The sequence below is a fragment of the Strigops habroptila genome, chromosome 16 (genome assembly GCF_004027225.2).
Source record: "Strigops habroptila isolate Jane chromosome 16, bStrHab1.2.pri, whole genome shotgun sequence".
In the NCBI taxonomy this organism is placed as follows: Eukaryota; Metazoa; Chordata; class Aves; order Psittaciformes; family Psittacidae; genus Strigops; species Strigops habroptila.
In genome coordinates, this window is record NC_044292.2 from 4567200 (window position 1) to 4586881 (window position 19682).

General features: G+C 45.8%; 1 protein-coding gene across 4 annotated transcripts; it reads left to right on the top strand.

The window, feature by feature from the left end:
• The first annotated feature begins 5583 nt into the window (after positions 1–5583).
• Positions 5584–17932, top strand: GPR157 (G protein-coupled receptor 157). Of its 4 annotated transcripts, none has more exons than XM_030507877.1 (5): positions 5584–6087; positions 12290–12503; positions 14859–15053; positions 15476–15739; positions 17098–17932. In XM_030507877.1, the coding sequence occupies exons 1-4, from the start codon at positions 5711–5713 to the stop codon at positions 15695–15697; spliced, it is 1008 nt and encodes a 335-aa protein (XP_030363737.1). In that variant the 5' UTR covers positions 5584–5710; the 3' UTR covers positions 15698–15739; positions 17098–17932. The 4 variants fall into 4 exon arrangements, 2 of the variants coding, with proteins under 2 accessions (XP_030363737.1, XP_030363736.1); XR_003994587.1 differs by having other exon boundaries at positions 5629–6087; positions 15476–15752; XR_003994588.1 differs by having other exon boundaries at positions 5629–6087; positions 14859–15752.
• Positions 17933–19682: the final 1750 nt, after the last annotated feature.

Consider the following 19682-nt stretch of genomic DNA (forward strand, 5'->3'; position numbering starts at 1 on the left):
TGAGTATTTCAGTCCCTAAAGAATCACGAGGAGCCAGGTTGGAGTAGCAGCTAACATGTCAAAGTTAGTACTCGGACACTGAACCAGACCTGGCTGCCTTGGAGGGCATTCTTCTATGTTACTGTTGAACAGCTGAGGGATGGGAAGCAGAATGGTGGATATTAATCTAGAAGTAGCAGCAGCAGAGAAAATCACAGTATTTGGTCTTGCATAATGAAGATAAAATAGGAATTCATACAGCATATGCTGATTGGAGAGGACTTGGAATGAATTTAGTTACAGTGCTTATTTTCAGTTAGTGTTATAGGATGAGGGCAGCTTCAGTAGTGCTTTACCAATGTCAGCTTTTATTGTATTTCTATTTGTAATTTTCCATACAAGGAGACTTAGGGAAAGAGCCAGTGGGTATCTTTACAGCTCCAAATTACTGTATTGGCTATAGGTACCTCCCTATGTATTGCAATTCTGCTTCAGAAAGTCTGTTCTCTGTAATGTGGCGTCCGACTGTGCCAAACTTCCAGCATCGCTTTGCACGTGAATGTCAGATTGCTTCTAGTCGGCTTGGTAGCACATAGTTGTATGCATTAACAGAGTTGTCTTGACCCCAGTGCTTGCCAAATAAAACCTTTCAAAGCTGAAAACTGTGTTTCTGAGAAGCCACGTGAGAATTGCTCTAATGTCTGTACCTATTCAACTGACTGCCTTGTTGCTTAATGTTCTTAGTAGATACATAGGGAATGTGTTTCCTTGTGGGTTTTGTTTTGATTGATTCTTCTAAATCTAGTTGAAGTTGTTGTTGTCTGGAGGGAGAAGCTGCTGAGAAGGCTGTCAATGATCATTTCAGAGTTTCTTGAGCAGCCCTATATCTCTTTCATTAATGCTATATTGGAAGCTCTCTGTATTAGTGCCTAACCAAAACGGAAGGGATGGGGTTAATAAAGTCAAAGGATTAGGTCCTTAATCTGTGCCAGGACTGCTAGAAATGTAGATTTTTCTCTTTTTTTTTTCTTTTCTGTCACATGCTGGAAAAACAACAAAGGACAAACATGAGGATTTTGGCCTCACTCAAAGCCTTCTCGTAACCATGTCTCCCTGGCTTCCTTTCAGCTGATGCAGTGAACCTAAGGATCAGGTGATGACTTAGGAAAATGGTCTTGGTCTCTTGGAAACAAAGAGTTCAGGTGCTGGTAAAGCTGTTGGCTGGCTGGTTTTATTGTGTTATGGTTCCAGAGTTAGCTTTTTGTTTCCAGAGAATCAGGTTTGTTAACTCCTGGCTAGATGTTCTCACATATACATAGCGTCTTGACCCTGGCCAGGCCATGCGGAAGATCTATGATGTCAGTGGAAGGATATGCACAATGCATTTAATTTTGCATTCCTCTGAGAAGGGTGGGAGTTGGGTGTCTTATTGCTCCTAGGCTGAGCCCTGAGAAGCTAGTGAGTACAAGAAACAGTTGTACTGACTTCCTTGAGAGGAATTGTATGGTGACATGAAAACTAAAGTGTTAAAGGGGTTTTGCCCAAACTGAGCATCTAATGGCTGATTCTTTAAATATCTTCTGGTTATGTCAGTACACGTCTACTTTTTTTTATGGGTGCAATGAAACTGGGCTCTGTTTCTTTCCAGGCTCCTACTTGAAACTGCTGCCTGAGCATGGCCATAATGAAGGGATAGGTAAAGGTGACTAAGGTGCATCTGCTGGTGTTAGAGCCATCTGCCTTCATCGGAGATATGGCGGAGAAGTGCTTGTTAAGATCAGGACAATTGTAATGGGAAAAATATTGCTGCCTGGAACAGCAGTGACCTCTTGTGGGTAGGGAAGATGGGTGGTGATGCTGGAGTCAGAGGCTATTATTCTGTTGTGATTGTGGCCTTCAAGTGAATGTGGAAAGGGAGCTCAGATTCTCTTGAGCAGGTATCAGAAACAAACAGCTATAGATGGTGCTCAGTCTGTTCTTCTTTGCATGTGTGTGCTTTGAAGCTGTGATGTGAAATAACATCCTAATTCTTCTGGAGCAGCCCAGACTCCTCTGCGTGGTGAACCCAGAGCCAGCCTTTGAGCATCTCAGGGGACTAAGAGCAAGACCAGAGCTTTTGCTCATGTACTTTTTCTATTGTCTTCATCTCTGATAAAAGCTGTCTCACTGAGCTGGCACAAAGTCAAGAGGGTAACATGGTACTGTGCGAGCAACATCATGTCTGTGATATGCAGATGTACTGTGAGGGTCTCAGCTCCTGATAATCACTTAAAACCCCAAAGCCGTATAACCAGGTTCCCACTTAACTGAGAACTAAACCTCAGCCCAGCTTACTGGCCAGCAGCAAAGGCAAAGTAAAAACTTCTTGTTGAAGCTCTTCTTGTTTTAAAAGGTTGTGTCAGTACGTTCCATCTCACAGCAGAGGTAAATTTATGTAGTTACAGTTCAACTGATGCTTTACAAGATGCGGGGTGTAGATGTGTGTCAGAAAAAGCTTTCAGGATTTGGTGAGATGAATTCTGAGTCAGGAAAAAAGACTTCCTGTGTCTTTCCACCAAATGCCAGGTTGCTTCTCCTCCCTGTGCTTTGAGAGCATCTGAAGGTGAAATTCTCAAAGGAGAATGTTCATTTTGTATGTTGTTTTCTGACAATCTAGTTGCTTCAGAGTAAAAACTCTGAAGGTTTTTACTTCCCTGAGCTACACACAGCATTGCCTTTGAACTGTCATGTATCATTGGGCAGTTTCCAAATATCTCTGTTCTCTGGACAACTGCAGATTCCATGGGACTGAAGGTAGGAACATGTATTTGGGAGCTGCATTACTACCCTGCAATGGAAGGTAACCATATCAAGGTAACAGGAATGCCACAGAGCTGCTGGGTGGTGATGTCTGGCACATGGAGATGTCAAGAAAATGAAAGGTAGTGGGAGTCTTTAAGATGTTTTCTGCTTTTTATTACTCTGCTTTGAAGCATTAACTCCTCATGCATGTCATTCCGCTCAGCGGTGACTTCTGTGTGTAAATTTACCATATTCCTATTTCTAGAAAATAGGGAGAGATCCAGCAGAAGATCCTGTGCCAGGCCTATTTCTTTCTGATTGCTAAAGGAAAGCTACATCCCACTTGTTGATTTCCACAACTTGTGGCCTGACAACCATTTTTGGAACTGGAGAGAAGGGGAATATCTGAATCACAAGTTAGTTGAAATGCAAATTCTGGTTTTGTCTCAATTCATTATCTTACAAGACTTACTAAGACTTATTAAGCTGTGTTGTAGAGCCACATCCACCACCCCAAAATAAAAGCAACACTCAAAAGCCAGGGTGTTTGATGAAGTGGTTTGTCTGGATGTTTGTGATAGGCGTGAGTGTGTTGTGCTATAAGAGTGGGGAAAAGGAAACCAAAGAACAAGGAAGAAACAAAGAATGTGTGAGAGCAACAGCTGAGAACTTTGTCTTGTGTTTTTGGGGGGTCAGACAGTAGCTAAAGAAAGCCTGGAATAATGATTAATTAAAAACAGCTATTAGTATCAGATTGAGTTCAGGGAAATGTGAGTTGCTGCAAATTTCTTTTCCTATGAAGAGCATGCAGAGGGCATCAGGCTGCAAAATAAACTTGTAAATGTAAAAGCCTGCTTGACTGAGTGGTACAGGTCAGAACGGTACGTGGAAAGATATTGTTTCCAAAGGAAGTAACAGAGCAAATGACAGATGCATCAAGGTGACCAAGCAGCAGCACACCAAACCTGGATACAACTGGGGACTTGAGGATTTGAAAAGCTCTGAAGTTCTAGCTAACAACTTCTTGGAAAGGTGTTGATGTGACTTGTCCTTGGTGGTGAATGTCTGAAGCAGCAGCAGTGTGTTTGGATAGCAGCTGTAAGAGGGTTCATTTGTGAGGTGCTCACAGTGCTGACCCCTCTGGCCCCTTTTGTGCTGTGGTGAAACTGGTTTAAATCAATCTGATAAAAAGCTGTAAAGACTTCATTCAGAGCTGGCACTCAATCTAGGGAGCCAAAGTGCAGCTGTGAGTGAAAAGCTCTTTGTGAACTGCCAGAGTGGGTGCGAAGACTTGTCCTGACAAACTGATGTATCCCCAAGGACTCCCACGGCTCATTAGAAAGTTGGATTTGAACTCAAAAGTCAAAACCAGATGAAGAAAATGGAAAGCTTAAGGAAGCTGCAGGATTTGAGTACAGCCGTGCAGCAGAGGAGTGGAAGAAGGAATTGCTGCAGTGGAAAAATGCAGAAAACTGGTCTTAAAAATATCTAAGCAGTAGTGGCCCTCTTATACATCCAGTGGAAACGTGGGTTTATTTTTGCATTTGTTATTTTCCAATGAAGTGGTAATAGTGCAAAAATAGTTTAATTAAATACCAGTTATGCTGCAAAACTTGTGAAATGGTGTGTTCTAAATACAAGACTCAAAGCAAGTGCTTTAAAATGAGAAGAACCCCTTCTCAGTTTGGTAAATGGGAATGTGAAACTGAAGGGACAGCACAGCCAAAAGTAATATGCAAAACGTGAGTGATTTATGGGGTTTCTTAAAAGATCTTTCCATCAGATGTGTTTTCTAGGCTGTGTTAGATGGCTTCATGGTGCTGAGAAGAGTTTAGGTGAGAGATAAGGTTTTATAGCTCAGTATAAACCTTGTTAAAACTCGAGTTCAGCAGGGCCCCTTTGTGGCAGCTAGGAAATGATTGAGCTGTTGAAGAGAACAAGACACCTGAAACAATAACAATCCCTTTGGAAACTGAGCCCATCACTCCACATCAAAGGTGTAAGGTACGAGTTGTCCGTGCGGAAGCCAGCAAAGTATCAGGCAAGTCAGACAAGCAATCAAGGAGATGCTTTCAGCTTAGAAGTTGTTTGAAGAGAGGAGAAAAAAGGCACTTCCTTATCAGCAGAAATGTAAGATGTTTAACGTGGTGGTGAATGCTTTGTTGCGTCTGCTTATCGGTTTCTGCCTCACAGGTTGCAGGATGCGGCAGGAGTCAGCGCTGAGTGCTTCAAAGGAGTGGGGAAGGTAAAGATGATACTGATCTGCATATCTGTAGATATGTGTATATCTGCGCATGGACGGCTCAAGCTGGGCGGGGGGGGGAACGGTGTCTGTGAAGTAGACTTCTGCCTTGGAAAGGGGACTGGTGTGTGTTCTCCTTCGGGAAGGAGGGTATAGAATCACGGAATGGTTTGTGTTGGAAGGGACCTTAAAGCTCATCCAGTTCCAACCCCGTCCGACCTGGCCTTGAACACTGCCAGGGATGGGGCAGCCACAGCTTCTCTGGGCACCCTGTGCCAGCGCCTCAGCACCCTCAGGAATGCCCTTCAGGAAACGGCAGTGAAAGCGTTTATTTCTGCCGCGGCTCCTTCTGAACCGGGCTGCAGCCGCTGCGGGGGGTGGGGTGTGTTTGTTTTGTAACTTAAAGGAAACCGACGTGTTTCCAGGGCTCTGGAACCGCAGCGGGCTCCGACTCTCCCAGCCCTGTCCCAGCCGTAGGGATTCCCGGAGGGAGGGGGGGGCCGGGCTCGGCGCTCACATGACGGGGGGGGACGGACGAGCCCCGCTCCCGCCCCAGCCTCCCCCCCTTCCCCGCTCCTCATCCCTCCCTCCCGCCGCTCCTCGGCACAGCGCTCCCGGGTCGGGCTGTCCCGGCGCAGCGCGGTGCTGCCGCCGCTCCTTCCTCCTCCTCCTGGCCCTGCCCGGCTCTCCCCGCGCCCTGCCCCCGGCATGCCCTCGCCGCTGCCCCCCACCGAGCTGTACGCCTCGGAGCGGGTGGTCGTGCTGGTGTCCTGCGGGCTGTCCTTCCTGGGCTCCAGCCTCCTGGTGTGCACCCATGCGCTCTGGCCCGAGCTGCGGACGCGGCCCCGCCAGCTCCTGCTCTACCTGTCGCTGGCGGATCTCCTCTCGGCTCTCTCGTACTTCTATGGGGTGCTACAGGACTTCGACAAGACCTCGTGGGACTGCGTGCTCCAGGGTGCCCTGTCCACCTTCTCCAACACCAGCTCCTTCTTCTGGACCATGGCCATTGCTCTCTACCTCTACATCACCATTGTGAGGGGCTCGCCCACCGGCACAGGCTTAGTCTGCTGCTTCCATGTCATGAGGTGGGTGCTGTTCCCATGAGGGTACGAGGTGTGGACCCCACACCTCTGTGCACCCTCAGTGATGAAGCGCTTGGATGGATGCTTGGGTCACCTGCTCTTCCCTTAAATATAGGTTGCCCCTCTCAAGTTCCCTGTAAACAGGGGGTTTGCTGTCTTTTAACCAGCCCTGCTTACTTCCCCCTCCCCAAGTAAAGAAATGAGATGTAGAAAAGCTACAAGTCTTTTGCTTAAGGTCACACAGAATAATCTCTGGCAAGATAGAACCACTCTGAAAATCCTGGCTTCTGCTTTCCCTCCACAGTCTGCTCTCACATCCTAGAAATAGTATCACGAAACTTGTGTTTGCAATACCTGGCTGCTGCTGCTGCCAGAATTCCTGTTCAGAGCTCTGCTTCCTGGGATCCCGACTTCCCAGGTCAGCCTGGTCTGTTGAATCCTCCCTCTTTCCCCAGGCAGGTTGCTGTAATACAATACACCTACTAGGAGTATGTAGTCTGCAAGGCAGGAGGCAGCTAGTAAAGCACGCTGAAGGTTGTTTTGGCATGTTTGAAGGCCAGGCAAACCAGACCACAGTGCAGCTTTATGTCTCGGTTTCTGCTCTTCAGCAAGCAGTTTTTTCCACATGGTGTTTAGTAAAAGCTTTCATTATGCAATTGGAGCTTGGGGAATCATGTGCTACCTCCACGCTGAGTAAAACAGTGATCCTTTAGTCCTCTGGGCTGCCAAGCTTCTGCAAGAAATAGTGACAGGAATGATCTAAGGAAAAAACAATCAGGGCAAGTGCTGAGTTTTCTTTGGTTTCTTAGACAAATATTTGTCAGCTTTTATCTTCAAGCAGCATCATTTGGGAGATGATTGGAGCTGAGTCCAGGTAAAGGTGGACCAGAGAAAGACATTAAGCCTAAGTGTGAATCGGGGAGGAGCCTGATTCCTGCCCTACCTGTTCTACTTACTGCTCGACAGCGAGGTCTGTGTGTGTGAGGTGGCTGCACATCTGGGAACACCGGGCTATTGGCGGTGAAGCTGAAATAAGATGCAGAGAGACAGTGGCATTTGTTAGGTTATTTCAAGTGGATAGAGTTGCACTGTAGGAATTATGGAAAGGATGGAGTGCCTGTAAAGAACCACGTTTTGCTCAAAGAACTGGAAAAAGGAGTCTGAGTTCTTTGTGGGAATGCTGTCTACAGGCTCCATCAAAGAGCTGATTCAAATCTGGCCTGTTTGATTTTCCTGTCTGCTAATCGCTTGTTGTGTGGCCTTTGTGCTTTAACTTCTCCATCTGGTTTAACGCTTCTCAGCCTCATCATCTACAATGTGCGGAAAGAAATGGGCACATTCACTGAAATCATGCTGGCTGTAATCTGTGCGCTCTTAAAACTGAGAGATTGCTCTAACCCTACGATAGAGAGGAAGGAAGTGTTCACACTGAACTTCCTCTGGGTCAATTTGCTAGGCTTATTTTCAGGTCTTTGCAGTAAAAATAAAATGTCGTCTTCTGCTCTTGGTATTGATCAGCTCCACTTGCTCTGTTTAAAGGGTATTATAGATAGCGCTCATCGAAGCCTTGTTGCTGGGTGGTTCTTCATAACTGACTCCCATTCTGTGCAGAGCCGGTGTTTAAAGCTGCTTCTTTCTGATCTGTTTGAAGAGGCAGAGAAAACAAGTAAGGACCTGTTCTCTGCCCATCCCCTTGTGACACATCGTTCTTCTTTCCTTCTCTGTACTTTTAATCATTACTTGAGAACTCAATCATAAAACCAAATTCTGGACATGATGCTTGGAGATGGCTCCTCGCACTTTTCAGTGCTTCAAAGACCTACCCGCTACCTGAGGTGCTTTTAGCCTAAATATCTAGTACCATGTGCATAGGAACTGCTGCAACTGATATGAAAAGATTCTAGTACATGCATTCATTGCAGTAGGTAGGTGAGACATGTCTGGGGCAACAGGAAAGGTGGCAAAGGGCAGATGATTTAAGGATTTGAAGATGTTTCCAGTATTTTTGTCTAGGCAAGAACCTGAGATTCCCCCCCCCTCATTTCGTAGGTTGCTAATGTTCATGTAGCAACCATTGAGCTAAGAGTCATTCCAAGACACTTCTGGAAGGGATTCAAGGCAGGATGGAGCTGTCATGCATGTTTCCTATTCTTCACAAGCAGTTACTTGTGAAGAATAGGAATTCATCTTGGTAAAGATGAATACTTCTTCAGTGTCGAGCATAACCAGAGACTGTTCTTTAGCCAAGTGGAGCAACTAAACATATGTTGGAAGTGAGTACCTGAAGTTTTCTTTTTAGGGAAATTAGCATGTCACACTGGATAGGACCTGCCAAGCAGGTTTGTTCTATGTTGATTCATGTGGTAATGCATCCACATAGTCTATTGCTGGAGTAGAGGCTCTGTTTTGGCTTTAAACTTCACGAGCTCAGATGAGCTTTGAAAACAAACTCACAGTTAGCTTTGAAAATATTTATGTAGTTGTAAGGTGTAAGTGCTGGTATCCTGAGCCCCAATTTCCAGGCTCCCTCACTGGCTCTGGATTTCTAAATACCAAGCAGCATTTAGTTAGTTAATGTCATCTTTGCTGTGAGAGTTAGTGTTCCAAAGTCAGGGTGAGGATGCACCGGAACCCACTTTGGGATTGTTTCTTGCTTTGCTTTTGATAGCAATTGCTGTCAGCCTCTAAAGTATTTGCATTTCATGATCAGGCTATGCAGATGGTTATAAGTATACATATGCTTACTTAAATATTTTACTAGACAGAAATATGTGTGCTTATATATACATTTATAACCATGCATATATATACATTCATGTCCATGGAGTACTTGGGGATCCTTTCATGTTCTACTGTACATCTGAGTCCTCAGTGCACTGCCTCATGCATGGTTGTGATCATGCCTGTGCTAACTTTCAGAACCGGACTTAAGTCCCTACATGTGAAATTTGCTGTGGCTTTATTTAGCTTATAAAAGCTTTGGTCAGGCCAACCGAAGGGAAAGCTCCCTGACTGCTGATGCCTTAACTTTTGAGTTCTTGCCTGCTTCTCTGGAACGATTCTCTGCTTGGTACCAGGAAGTTGATATTTTGGTGCTGCAAACGGTTTAATGTTTAGGGGTCAAAAATTGCCTTGGAGCAGCATTGGTCTGGAGTTCTGCTCACAATGTGCACCCAAAGCTCTTTCCTGAAACTGGCTGCTATATCCAGAAGACTGATTTTTGTCTCTTTAGAGGGTAAAAATTCCCATCCTAGAAGGAGTTACCTGCAGGCTGCCTGGTAGGATGGATGGCTTCTTGTCCAACCTGTGCAGGCAGGTGACAGCAAATCTTCTCTGTGTGTAAGAGCCTCTGGGGGGAAGAAAATAGAGCAGCTGTGCAGCATAAATCAAAATGTGCTATTAAGCAATCTGACCCAGGCGTACTGAGGACAAGAAAGCCAACATAACTTGAGCTGTATGCTGCTATAGTTTAAGGGTCCTTGTCTTGCCTTGTATAAATGCATCATTGGTGTTAATAGAATCATTTAGGTTGTAAAAGGCCTTTAAGATCATCAAGTCCAACCGGTGGCAATGTGGAAAGTTAGGCTGAGTTGCATGTATTTTCATTAATAGATCGCCGGGGGCTGTATTAGGGAAATAAGTACTGTTGTATCTGCCTTAGAGATGGGATTGCCAGCCTCTTTTACAGAGATACAAGCAGTAGTTGTCTTCCCTTCTTTCCCACACTAACTGTGGTTAGATCCAAGTGTGCTTTTGAGAGGCCCAGCCTACGTAATTGCACTGCCTTTGGGGCTCTGAGTAGAATTTCTGCCTCTTTGTGTTGTCTTGGATCCTTTTTATCCCAGTCTTTACATATGCCTTGGGTCTAAAATATGCTCATTCTTGTCTTTCTCCATTCTTGTAGATGGGTGTAAAGCAGTGGTATTTTCCAGTCTTTGGGAATCTGTCATTTAGGGCTTCTTAAGAATAATTAAACCACTAGTCTCAGTTCTCTTTTCCAGTCTTCTAAAATAGAGCTGCAGAACTTCACTGAAATGCCTGACTAGTTTCTAGCTTCTAGCTTTGAGTTTGTAATCCTTTGTCCTTGGTGTTAGTTGTGCCATCTGATCCCAATACACTGTTTCAGTGAAAATTAGCCTCATGTGTGCCAGATTTTTTCCACATTCTTCCTTTTACTAGCTAGATTACTGAAGATTTTAAGTCCCCTGCCTAGGGGTCTGTTATTTCCTACTGCAGCCTCTCTCATTGTGCCTGTTCATACTTACACTGTTCTCTTTTATATCCAAGCACAGTAATTTGACCTGGTTTTATCTTCTCATATAATTCTCTCTGTTTCAGGTTGCTGTGGAGATCATTATTTAGGCAAATTAGTTTCTTAATACACTTCCTTTTTCTTGGTGCTGGCCTCACTTGTGCTTGTGTGCCTTAATATGGTTTCTTTAAGGAAGTGCCAGTTCTCTTGAATTCTTTTAGTGGTCAGTTCTTCCAAGTGCACTGAAATGTGAATGTCTGTGCATTTGTAATGCTTGGTTTTGGGTAAATCACCATTTTTTACCAAGATGAGTCTTGTCTTGTGCAGGAACTTCCATGGTGGTGATGTTCAGAATGTTTGCAGAAAGCCTGCTCTGATAATAGCATGGGGAGGGCTTCCTGCAGCAGAACTGTCCTTAAATAACAGCACCGGCTTGGATTAGCACTGGCTGTTCTGAACTGAACACTGAAACAAAATGTTCTAAACATGCTAAAAGGTTGACTCTTTTGGGTTTTTTTACAGCATTATATTTGTAGTTTGGGAGCGATTTATGAGTAGGTGAATCCAGACATTATTTAAGAGTAGGAAATGGGGTATTTTTGAAACTTCTCATGGGATTATCTGTGATTTTTTAGTTGGACTGTGGCATTCCAGATAATCTGGTCTAGGCAACTGCTCTTTGCCTACATAGTCTGCTGCATTGAGCCTGGGTTTAGGAGGAAGATCCTTTTCATGCAGCTGCTCCAGGCTGTCAGTGAAATCCAAGTGTGAACCAGGAAGGTAATGGGAGCAATACAGTAATGGCTTTGTTTTCCTTGCATCTGGAGAGACCCTGAGGGTTGTGCTGGAGGCTCAGTGAGCACTTTGTGAAGCATTTGTGTCACTTGTTGAACAAATGTCCCTTGTCCCACTTAAAGGTGCACAGAACCTTCCCCTGGGGATGAACATGGGGAGGGCCGGTGATGCATCCAGCTGAATGCAGGGCAGTGTTTCAGGTGTGGGGTAATTGGTGATTGTACATCACAGGCTGTAAAGTCCTGGCTATTAAGAGCACCCAGGAAAGGGCTGAGTATTTTTACACCTGGGCTCCTGGGATTTTTCAGTTGTTCCTCATGGGTTTTTGTGGGCAGCCCAAGCTGCCGAGTGGTTTAATTCATGTATGTCACCAGTTATTTTTCTTCTAAATGCTTCCCTATATTTCCTTCTGCTGTCAAGAGGGAAGCCAAAGACAAAACACAGCTCCAAATAATGTGGGCATGGCTCCTCTTCGCTTTCTTGGTTTTTTGCTGTTACTGCCAGTGCTTTTCCTTGGGAAGAAACCTGCCCTTTGTCTTTCAGAAATTATCCTTTTGCTCCCAAAATATCGACTACACCCCCATTTAAAACCCAAAACCCACTAATGGAATTAAGATGGGGATTTCTTTGTGTGCTGGTTGTGTTAAGTCTCACTTAGGATTTGGTTTCCTGTGGTCTGAAAGCTCTGAATCAGCCAGCTTGCTCACGAATGGATGGATCCTACAGGATGGTCCCGTTGTAGGATGCTCTGCCCTTGTCACATCCTCAACCTCACCTGTATCCAGGAGAGAATGGGAGAAGGGGAGTAGGGGGAATGTGTCTGTTCACCTTGCTGGACCCTGACTGCTTGCTGTGCAGGCCAGGTTCCAGTTCAGAGTGTAGCACATCATTCTGCATATGTCCTTCAGGACTGAGATCCAAGTTCCTAGAGTGGATCCCTAGGAAGCAGATTTACAGTCCACATTCATATGCTGCCAAATACCTCCTTGTCAGTCTCTTCCCTTCGGCATGATGCAGGAGTGCTGATGTTCTGGAATAAGTATTGGCATCCTGTCTGGTGAAGAACCCCTTGGTCTGTCACCCACTTTCTCTGAGATGTGGAGGGACGAAAGTAAGTATGTTCTTGGCTTAACCTTGCTCTTCATGTTCTTTCCTCAGCTGGGGAATCCCCCTTGGCATCACAGTGGCGGCTGTTGCTCTGAAGAAGATTGGTTATGATGCCTCTAATGTTTCTGTGGGCTGGTGCTGGGTCAACTTGGATGCAGAGGATCGAGTCTTGTGGATGTTGCTAACAGGGAAAGTGTGGGAGATACTGGCCTATGTGACTTTGCCTGTGCTCTACCTCCTCATCAAGAAGCACATTAACAGAGCGGTGAGTATTTTCCGGCTTTCGGCTTGCTGTTTGATTCTATCCTCCCATGCTCTGAAGATTTCACTTCATATTTAGCAGCTCCACAGTCAGGAATTGCTTCATGCACCACTGAAATGCACCCACCACTGTGGCAGAAGCAGCACACCTGATTGAGCAGCCTCCAGCATCACTGCACAGAGACTTAGCACAAGAACGTAAAAGCCTTTGGAAAACTTACAGGGGTTATGGAATATACATGAGTGAAATGTAAGAATTGGAACACGATGTGAGGGACAAAATTCAGCTTTAATCAGTCTTCCATTTCCACATGTACCAACCCTGATATTGGCATATGGATGTATCTAACCTCAGTCAGTTTAGGATCTCTAATGATACTTTGAGGGTTTTAATACCTGTTTTGTACTGCAGCATAAAGCACCATGTGGGAGTCTGGGCGCTATATAGCACCATATGCACACAGAATACAGGAGGACACCCTGGACTAGGAGAGTTTCAGAATCCAGAGGCTTATGTGCTGCTGTTCCTTATGAACACAGAGAATCCAGGCATATAGGACAACATTAGAAATCTAGGTTGATGGTGGCAGGAGGAAATACATCCAGAGATTCCTTTTTCTTTAAGCTGTATTAGGGGAAAAAGCCCCACCACATCTGGATGGATACCCCGGCGAACGCTGCCCCTGCAAACCTGCTTGCTGTGCTGTAGCTATAGGGATAAACACGAGTCCTAAGGGTCCTGGAAAGGGGCGTTGGGAAGGGTTTGCTTGTGCCTGTCACCGCCTGACACACATCGGCCGGGACACCGTGTTCCAGAGCTGTCAAAGATAGCAGCGTGACCACAGGGAAACCTGACCCGCACCTGGCCAGGCTCAGCTTCCTGCTCTGCCAGGGATTCCATCGCACCCGGCTCTCCCTTCCCTGCCCCGGCCACGGCCCCCTCTCATGGTGCTGAGCGCAGGCAGTTGCCTAATAACAGGGGGTTTGAGGGCTGGAGCGGCAGCACACAGGGCTTCCTGAGTGGAGCATCTCTCTTATAGATGGGTTGGTTGGAAGGGACCTTAAAGCTCCTCCAGTTCCAACCCCCTGCCACGGGCAGGGACACCTTCCACTAGAGCAGGTTGCTCCAAGCCCCTGTGTCCAACCTGGCCTTGAATCATCAGCCTTGCCTATTCTCATCACTAGGGATTCTGCCTGCTTACTGAGTCTCTTTACTCCCACTTGCAAGGAAGAGCAATAGACAACCAGGGCTGCGTTTGGGCTGTATGAATAGCTGAAGTGGGTTTTGCAGTAGTGGCTCCTGCACAGAGAGGCAGGAGAAATTATGGCAGTAGCTGTTATGGGGTACACACAAGCAGGGTTTCTACTAGAGGCTTTCCAAATGGAAAAGACTGTATGGGAGTGGATAGGAAGCTGCACTGAAAGCCCTCAGAGGGGTTTGATTCAGGTCACTGAATCACTGCAGTGTTGTACAGCTCTGTTCTGGAGGAAGTAAGGTGACAGGATTGGGAGTACCGGAGTGGAGGAGAACACTATGCATCAAAGTGGTGTATGCTCTGTAGCCCTGGTGGTAGGGGGAATAGTTTTCTTCAGGTCAGCTATGCTGAGATTTCATCTCTTCACCCACATGAACACCCTGATATTCAGCATCATGCATCCCAGCAGCTGCTCTCTGCGCTGTGTTGACCTGCTCTCCTCATCCAGGAGTCTGAGAGCATCCAGTGGTTTCTACCATAGGAAGGTCTCAGGGGCCTTACGCCTCCAGCCACACTGATCCAGCCCACAGATCCCTGCATGCACTGGTATGGAGAGGTTTGCTGGCTTGGCCAAATCTATGGAGGCCCATTGCTGACAGTATATGGCCAGAAATCAGACAGCAGGTTCTACACGAAGGACTGGTTCACATGGGCATAAATTCCTTGTGGAACTTGCTGGCTGTGGTGAAGACTCAATAGCTTGAGAATGGTGAGCCAGACTTCTCCCCAGATATATCTATATATCTATATCTATATATTGCTGGCCCAGAAAAACTATTTTCTGGAGCACCACATACTTTATTTCTTACACAGTTATAACCTGGTTTCTTGGCAACTCCGTAGTGATATTTGTTAATATAAGCTTTAGTGGGATTCTGATAAGGGCCGGATATCCTTTGTTTGCCACTCTTTGACTTCAGCAGGAATGTTTGCATTAGCAAGGGCAGAATGTGGCTGAAGGCTGGTGCTCATAAGCGTGTCCCTGTTAACTTCCCAGGAGATGCAGAGATTTAGTTTGCTTTGGAAAGGGTCCCTGGAGCTGAATGTCCAATGTGTGTAGCTTTTTGTTCACGTTTTTGTCTCTCTCCCACCCTCCATGGAAGCACGCAGCTCTCTCAGAGTATCGCCCCATTCTCTCAAGAGCACCTGCATTTCAGCCCCAGACTTCCATAGCAGATAAGAAGTTGATTCTCATCCCTGTCATCTTTATCATCCTCCGCATCTGGAGCACTGTGCGATTCATTCTGACCCTCTGTAACTCCCCTGCAGTGCAAAATTCAGTCCTGGTTGTCCTGCATGTAAGTATTTGCCAGGAAATGCATTGGAAGGAGGATCTGGGAGGGAGATAAGGCTTTGTTGCTCTTAATATCGTTTTTTAGAGGCAGGATGCAGCACGTACTGGCTGATGCTGTTGGCAAGCGCTGGTCGGGATGCTCAGCAACAGCTATTTCAGCAGCATCTAGTGGCTACAGACAGTAACTGCAGTAGGAGTGTTGGGCAATGCTTGTAGGAAAACATATCAGACCAGATATGTTGGGTGTCCGCCCTTCAGCAGGGGCTGTAGAACCCCCCAGCACCCAGCTGGTCTGCTTTTGGGTGCAAAGTTGATCTTTCTGAACCCATTCTTCTCACTTAGGTGGAAGTTGCTGTCAGTTGGGCAGTGCTGTAGCTGGTCTGACACCAGGAACAGCGCTGGTTAATTCCCTTCTTGCCCTTGCAGGGAATTGGTAACACATTCCAAGGAGGTGCCAATTGCATCATGTTTGTCCTCTGCACACGGGTGATCCGGACTCGGCTCTTTTCCTACATTTGCTGTTGCCACTATGATGAGTTGGATTGGCCTTTGCGACGATCAAGCAGCAACTGGCAGTGCTCAGAGCCCCCCAAGAACAACGATGTGTCAGGCCCTGAGCAGACCAAACCCCTGCTCTCCAGCACCTGAGCCTGGGCTGCCTGCATCTCGGTGCTGATTTCTTCTTTCTTGGTAAAAACATAGTGTGAGTCTTTCCTCCTGCCCTGCATTGGTGATATGAGGGTGGGGAACAGCCATCAGTAAGCACTTGCAGAGAGGCAGGTTTTTGCTCTGGGGTTCCCTGTCTGGCTCCCCAGCAGTTCCCCATCATGCTCCTTTGGGGTGAAACCATTTATAGAACTGATCCATCCCCTTCCCTCTGAGCTGGGGACAGTGCCTGTTACACAAGCCTGTAAAATGAGGAAATAGACTGCAGTGCTGTCTGGCCCACAAGGGCAGGACACCATGACAAGAAGAGGAATTAGTGTCTCCTTGTGATGTAAAATACCAGGCACACGTGCATTTCCTCAGCGCTGCACAGCTCAGATGTATTTAGTGCCCCAGGTGTTCCTCATAAGGTAATGCAATCCCTGCTGCTGATCACCACAGGAAAAAACAGAGGGTGAGGGATTCATCCAAGCCTATGTAGAAAATCTGTAGGGGCAAAAACTTGGCAGCAGCTCTCCATCATTTCAGGTACAAGGTAGGACACTAATGTCCTTGCACTGGTGTAGGTGTGTAAGCACACAACTGATTCTTGTCCTCTTGGATCACAAAGTAGCCCCCCAAAAAAAGGACATTTTAAATGAATTGACAGTTCTTTTCCATTTGTTTAGCAAGTTCTTGCAACAACAGGAGCCTCATGAGCTCTTTTTAACAGCATCAGGGCAGTTAAATGATACAGCCATCCCATAGGACTATAGGCAGAGGCGAGTCCCATTATTTCCTGCATTGAAGACTTGGCATTAACTCTATTATTACCTTAAAAATATTAAGCCCCTTGTACACTATGTGAACATGGGAAGCTGGTGTCCTCAAAAGCTTATTAGCCCATTTCATGGGGCTGTAAAGGGGCTTCACACTTTAACATCCCTAGAGTCTTTGAAGGGTAGATGCAAGCATCTTATTTCTGGCATAGATGGCTTCAAGAGGGTTTTTTCCCTTCTTTCAAAAGGCTGTTTTAAACTTCTAAAAGCTGAACAGCAACCTTGGGAGCTTAACCTCATGTTAATCTCCTGTAGCTTGGAAAGAGGAGCTATGTTTAAAACTTGCAGGATAGTAAATCTTGAGTTTTATGAGGCTCAGAATTGTGCTGTGTTCAGTGTTTCTGAGCCAGCCCTGAAAAGAAGAAGTGAAATTGTCACCAACTTAAGGGAAAACAAAGCAAAGCACTACAAATACACACACCCCCCAAAAGAAAGGAATCAAAAGGCTGAGGTTGGAGTACCCGGCTGTATTTTAGGAATGGGCCCATTGTGTCTGTTTTTAGCTGCTGCTCGAGCTGGAAGATGGGACAATCCTGGATTTTAACTGTGCTTTGCTTTGAGCAGGTGCAGGATCATCCCAGAGTCCCACAGAGGGAGCTCAAGCCTGGGGAGAAGCACGGCCGGAGTGACTGAGCAACGGGAAGAGGTCCTGCTGCTCCTCGGCATTCGGATACCAGCTGCTTTGGTCTTGAATTTTGCTCAGGGTCCTCTAGAAGATACTGTTTGGCTCTACTCCAACCTCCTGGTTTTCCTCCCTCCTCCACTATAAATCTTACCATTTGTTCGGGGTTTTGCTTTTCTGTCTGACAAGGCAAATGTGCTGTGAGTTTTGGGGTGAACAAATATCATGGTGACAGGAAAACTCTAGTAGCTGATGAATAGGACTGTCCTGGGCATGGATTTCAGTCCTAATCCATGAGGTCTTCCAGGGAGCTCCAGCCTGGCTCCTGTTCTTCACTTGAATGTGGACAATAGTGTGCAAACATATTTGTGTTGTGGTGGTGATGGATAGTTCCGCTCGATGGTTTATTCCTCTTCCTTGATGAATAGGGGTTGTCACCATCAGGGTTTATGGTGGCAGCATGGTTATCGACTCCAGAGGAAATCTGAGTGCTGCAGCCTCCCTTGGTGCTCAGGGATATGTGGATGTATCACCCCAGCCTCCAGCAAGGACAGCCCTCACCAGTGGCTGGATGGTACCTGGTGTGTAGCCTGTATTAGCCAAAGCAGAGGCTACAGTCTGTTCTTGCTTTGGGAGTGATAAATCAGAGCTGGGGAGGGGATGGGGATCTGTTTGCTGTTTGGAGATAGTGTTTTACCTTATTTACAGCTCCTCACTTGCTTGTTTTTTAAATATTTTCTCCAACTTTTACAAAATAAAGTTGTGTTTCTTTACCAAGATATTGTTCAAGCATGTTGTGATGGGTGTCAACACCTTGGAGAATTTGGATGAGAACCTGTTGCAAGATCTTCCTTCAGGTTTCTTTTGTGTCTACCTTAAAGACTAAGGCATGTACAGGAAAGCAAATATTTTCTACCTATTTGTAGATATGTTTCTCTTCCTGTTTTTTATATGTGTATTTCTTCTTAGTCCAAGTTATTTTCCAAAAGCAAGAAAAGCTGTGCATTCTTGCTGTTGTTCATTCCTCAGGCACGAGTTGGTTAGAACCTGTTGAGTTCAGCCCTCACTGATACATACTATCAGTAGTATTATACTACTTATCAGTACTGTTGATATTGATTCATTGCGAAATCCTGTTCTCTTTTTATTCCCCTCTGCCCAAGAATTGAGTCTAATTGTGCCAAATGATTCCTGGAGCACTAGGAGTGAACCAAGATGGTTCTTCCCAAGAACCGAGTCTGTGCCAGATGATTCCTGGAGATCTAGGAGTGAACCAAGGCTCTGTCGTATGGGAGGATTTGGGCAATGTTGGTTTTACTTTAAAACCTCAAAGTTGTGTTTAATGAACCATGTATTTGTAAGGAAAGATTAAATCTTCTTGTTGCTAAAGCAGAGAACATCTTGGAAAAGTAATTTCTGCTTGTGCCGCTATCATCATCTCATGATGAAGAACAGTTACAGAGATAACATAGAGTACTCTAATGCTGCCAAACCTAATGTTTGTAAGACTTAGGGTTGCGTAATAAAAGTGACTCCTGCTACTTCAAGGCAGTGAGAATGTCTGTTGTGCTCCACTGAATTCCAAGTATCTTGTACATGCAACCCTGTAGGGAACCACAGAAATCAGTGCAGAGCGGCAAGAGCGGACTAAAGGCAGGTCTTGGCTGGCACAGTTGGTATTCCTCTCTTGGACAGGAAAATGAACCCACTAAGGTCTGAGAGGGCAGGGTGGGTATTTTGACTGTCAAATGCTTTTGCTGAAGAAGGTGCAGATGGAGATTTAACATCCAAGCATTCCAACCCTTCCTGAAACAATCTTCTGGGTCAGACAACCCTGCCTAAAGAGAAAAGATCACACAGTTCCCAGACCAGCTTGTGAGATCATATGGTAAGTTTACAGATCTGTCTGCTCCTTTGGTTTTTATTCTGTGGATGTGCCTGGGTGGCTGAGATGGTCTTAGAGGGCAGCAATGGAAAAGGCAGGATGCTACCTAGCATTGTCCTTGTGCAGTGAAAATAGGGTCTCATTTACTGCTTAGTTCCAGAGCCTCATGTCTGCTGCTGTTTACTTGCAGTGTGTGCTTATTTATCCAGCAACCTCCTTTCCTACTGCTGGGAGATCAGGCCGCCTTATCCACCTCTTGCTTGTTTGGCTTGGAAGCCTTTTATACAGCTGATAAAGCAGTATCTGTGTCTGCCTTATTTGTAGGCAAATAACGTGTAACTTAAACTATTGTTTCACCTTGAGGCCCCAGTTGTGGCTCAGCACTGCGTGTGGGTTTTGAATTAGCCTTGGCTGAACATGCAATTCTTTCCCAAAATGCAGGTGAAAAGGCTGCTAATGGCCCTCTCTTGGCCATATACTGTAGGATGTCTCCTAATAAGTCTCCTTACCAGAAGCATTGCAATCAGCACACTGCAGTGTGGCCAGCTCCTATCTAACCATCACTTTTCTATAGCTCCCTGCTAACAGTCTCCAGCAGATTCATTGTCCTGGAAACCAGGAATCCCATCTTACTTATTCTTG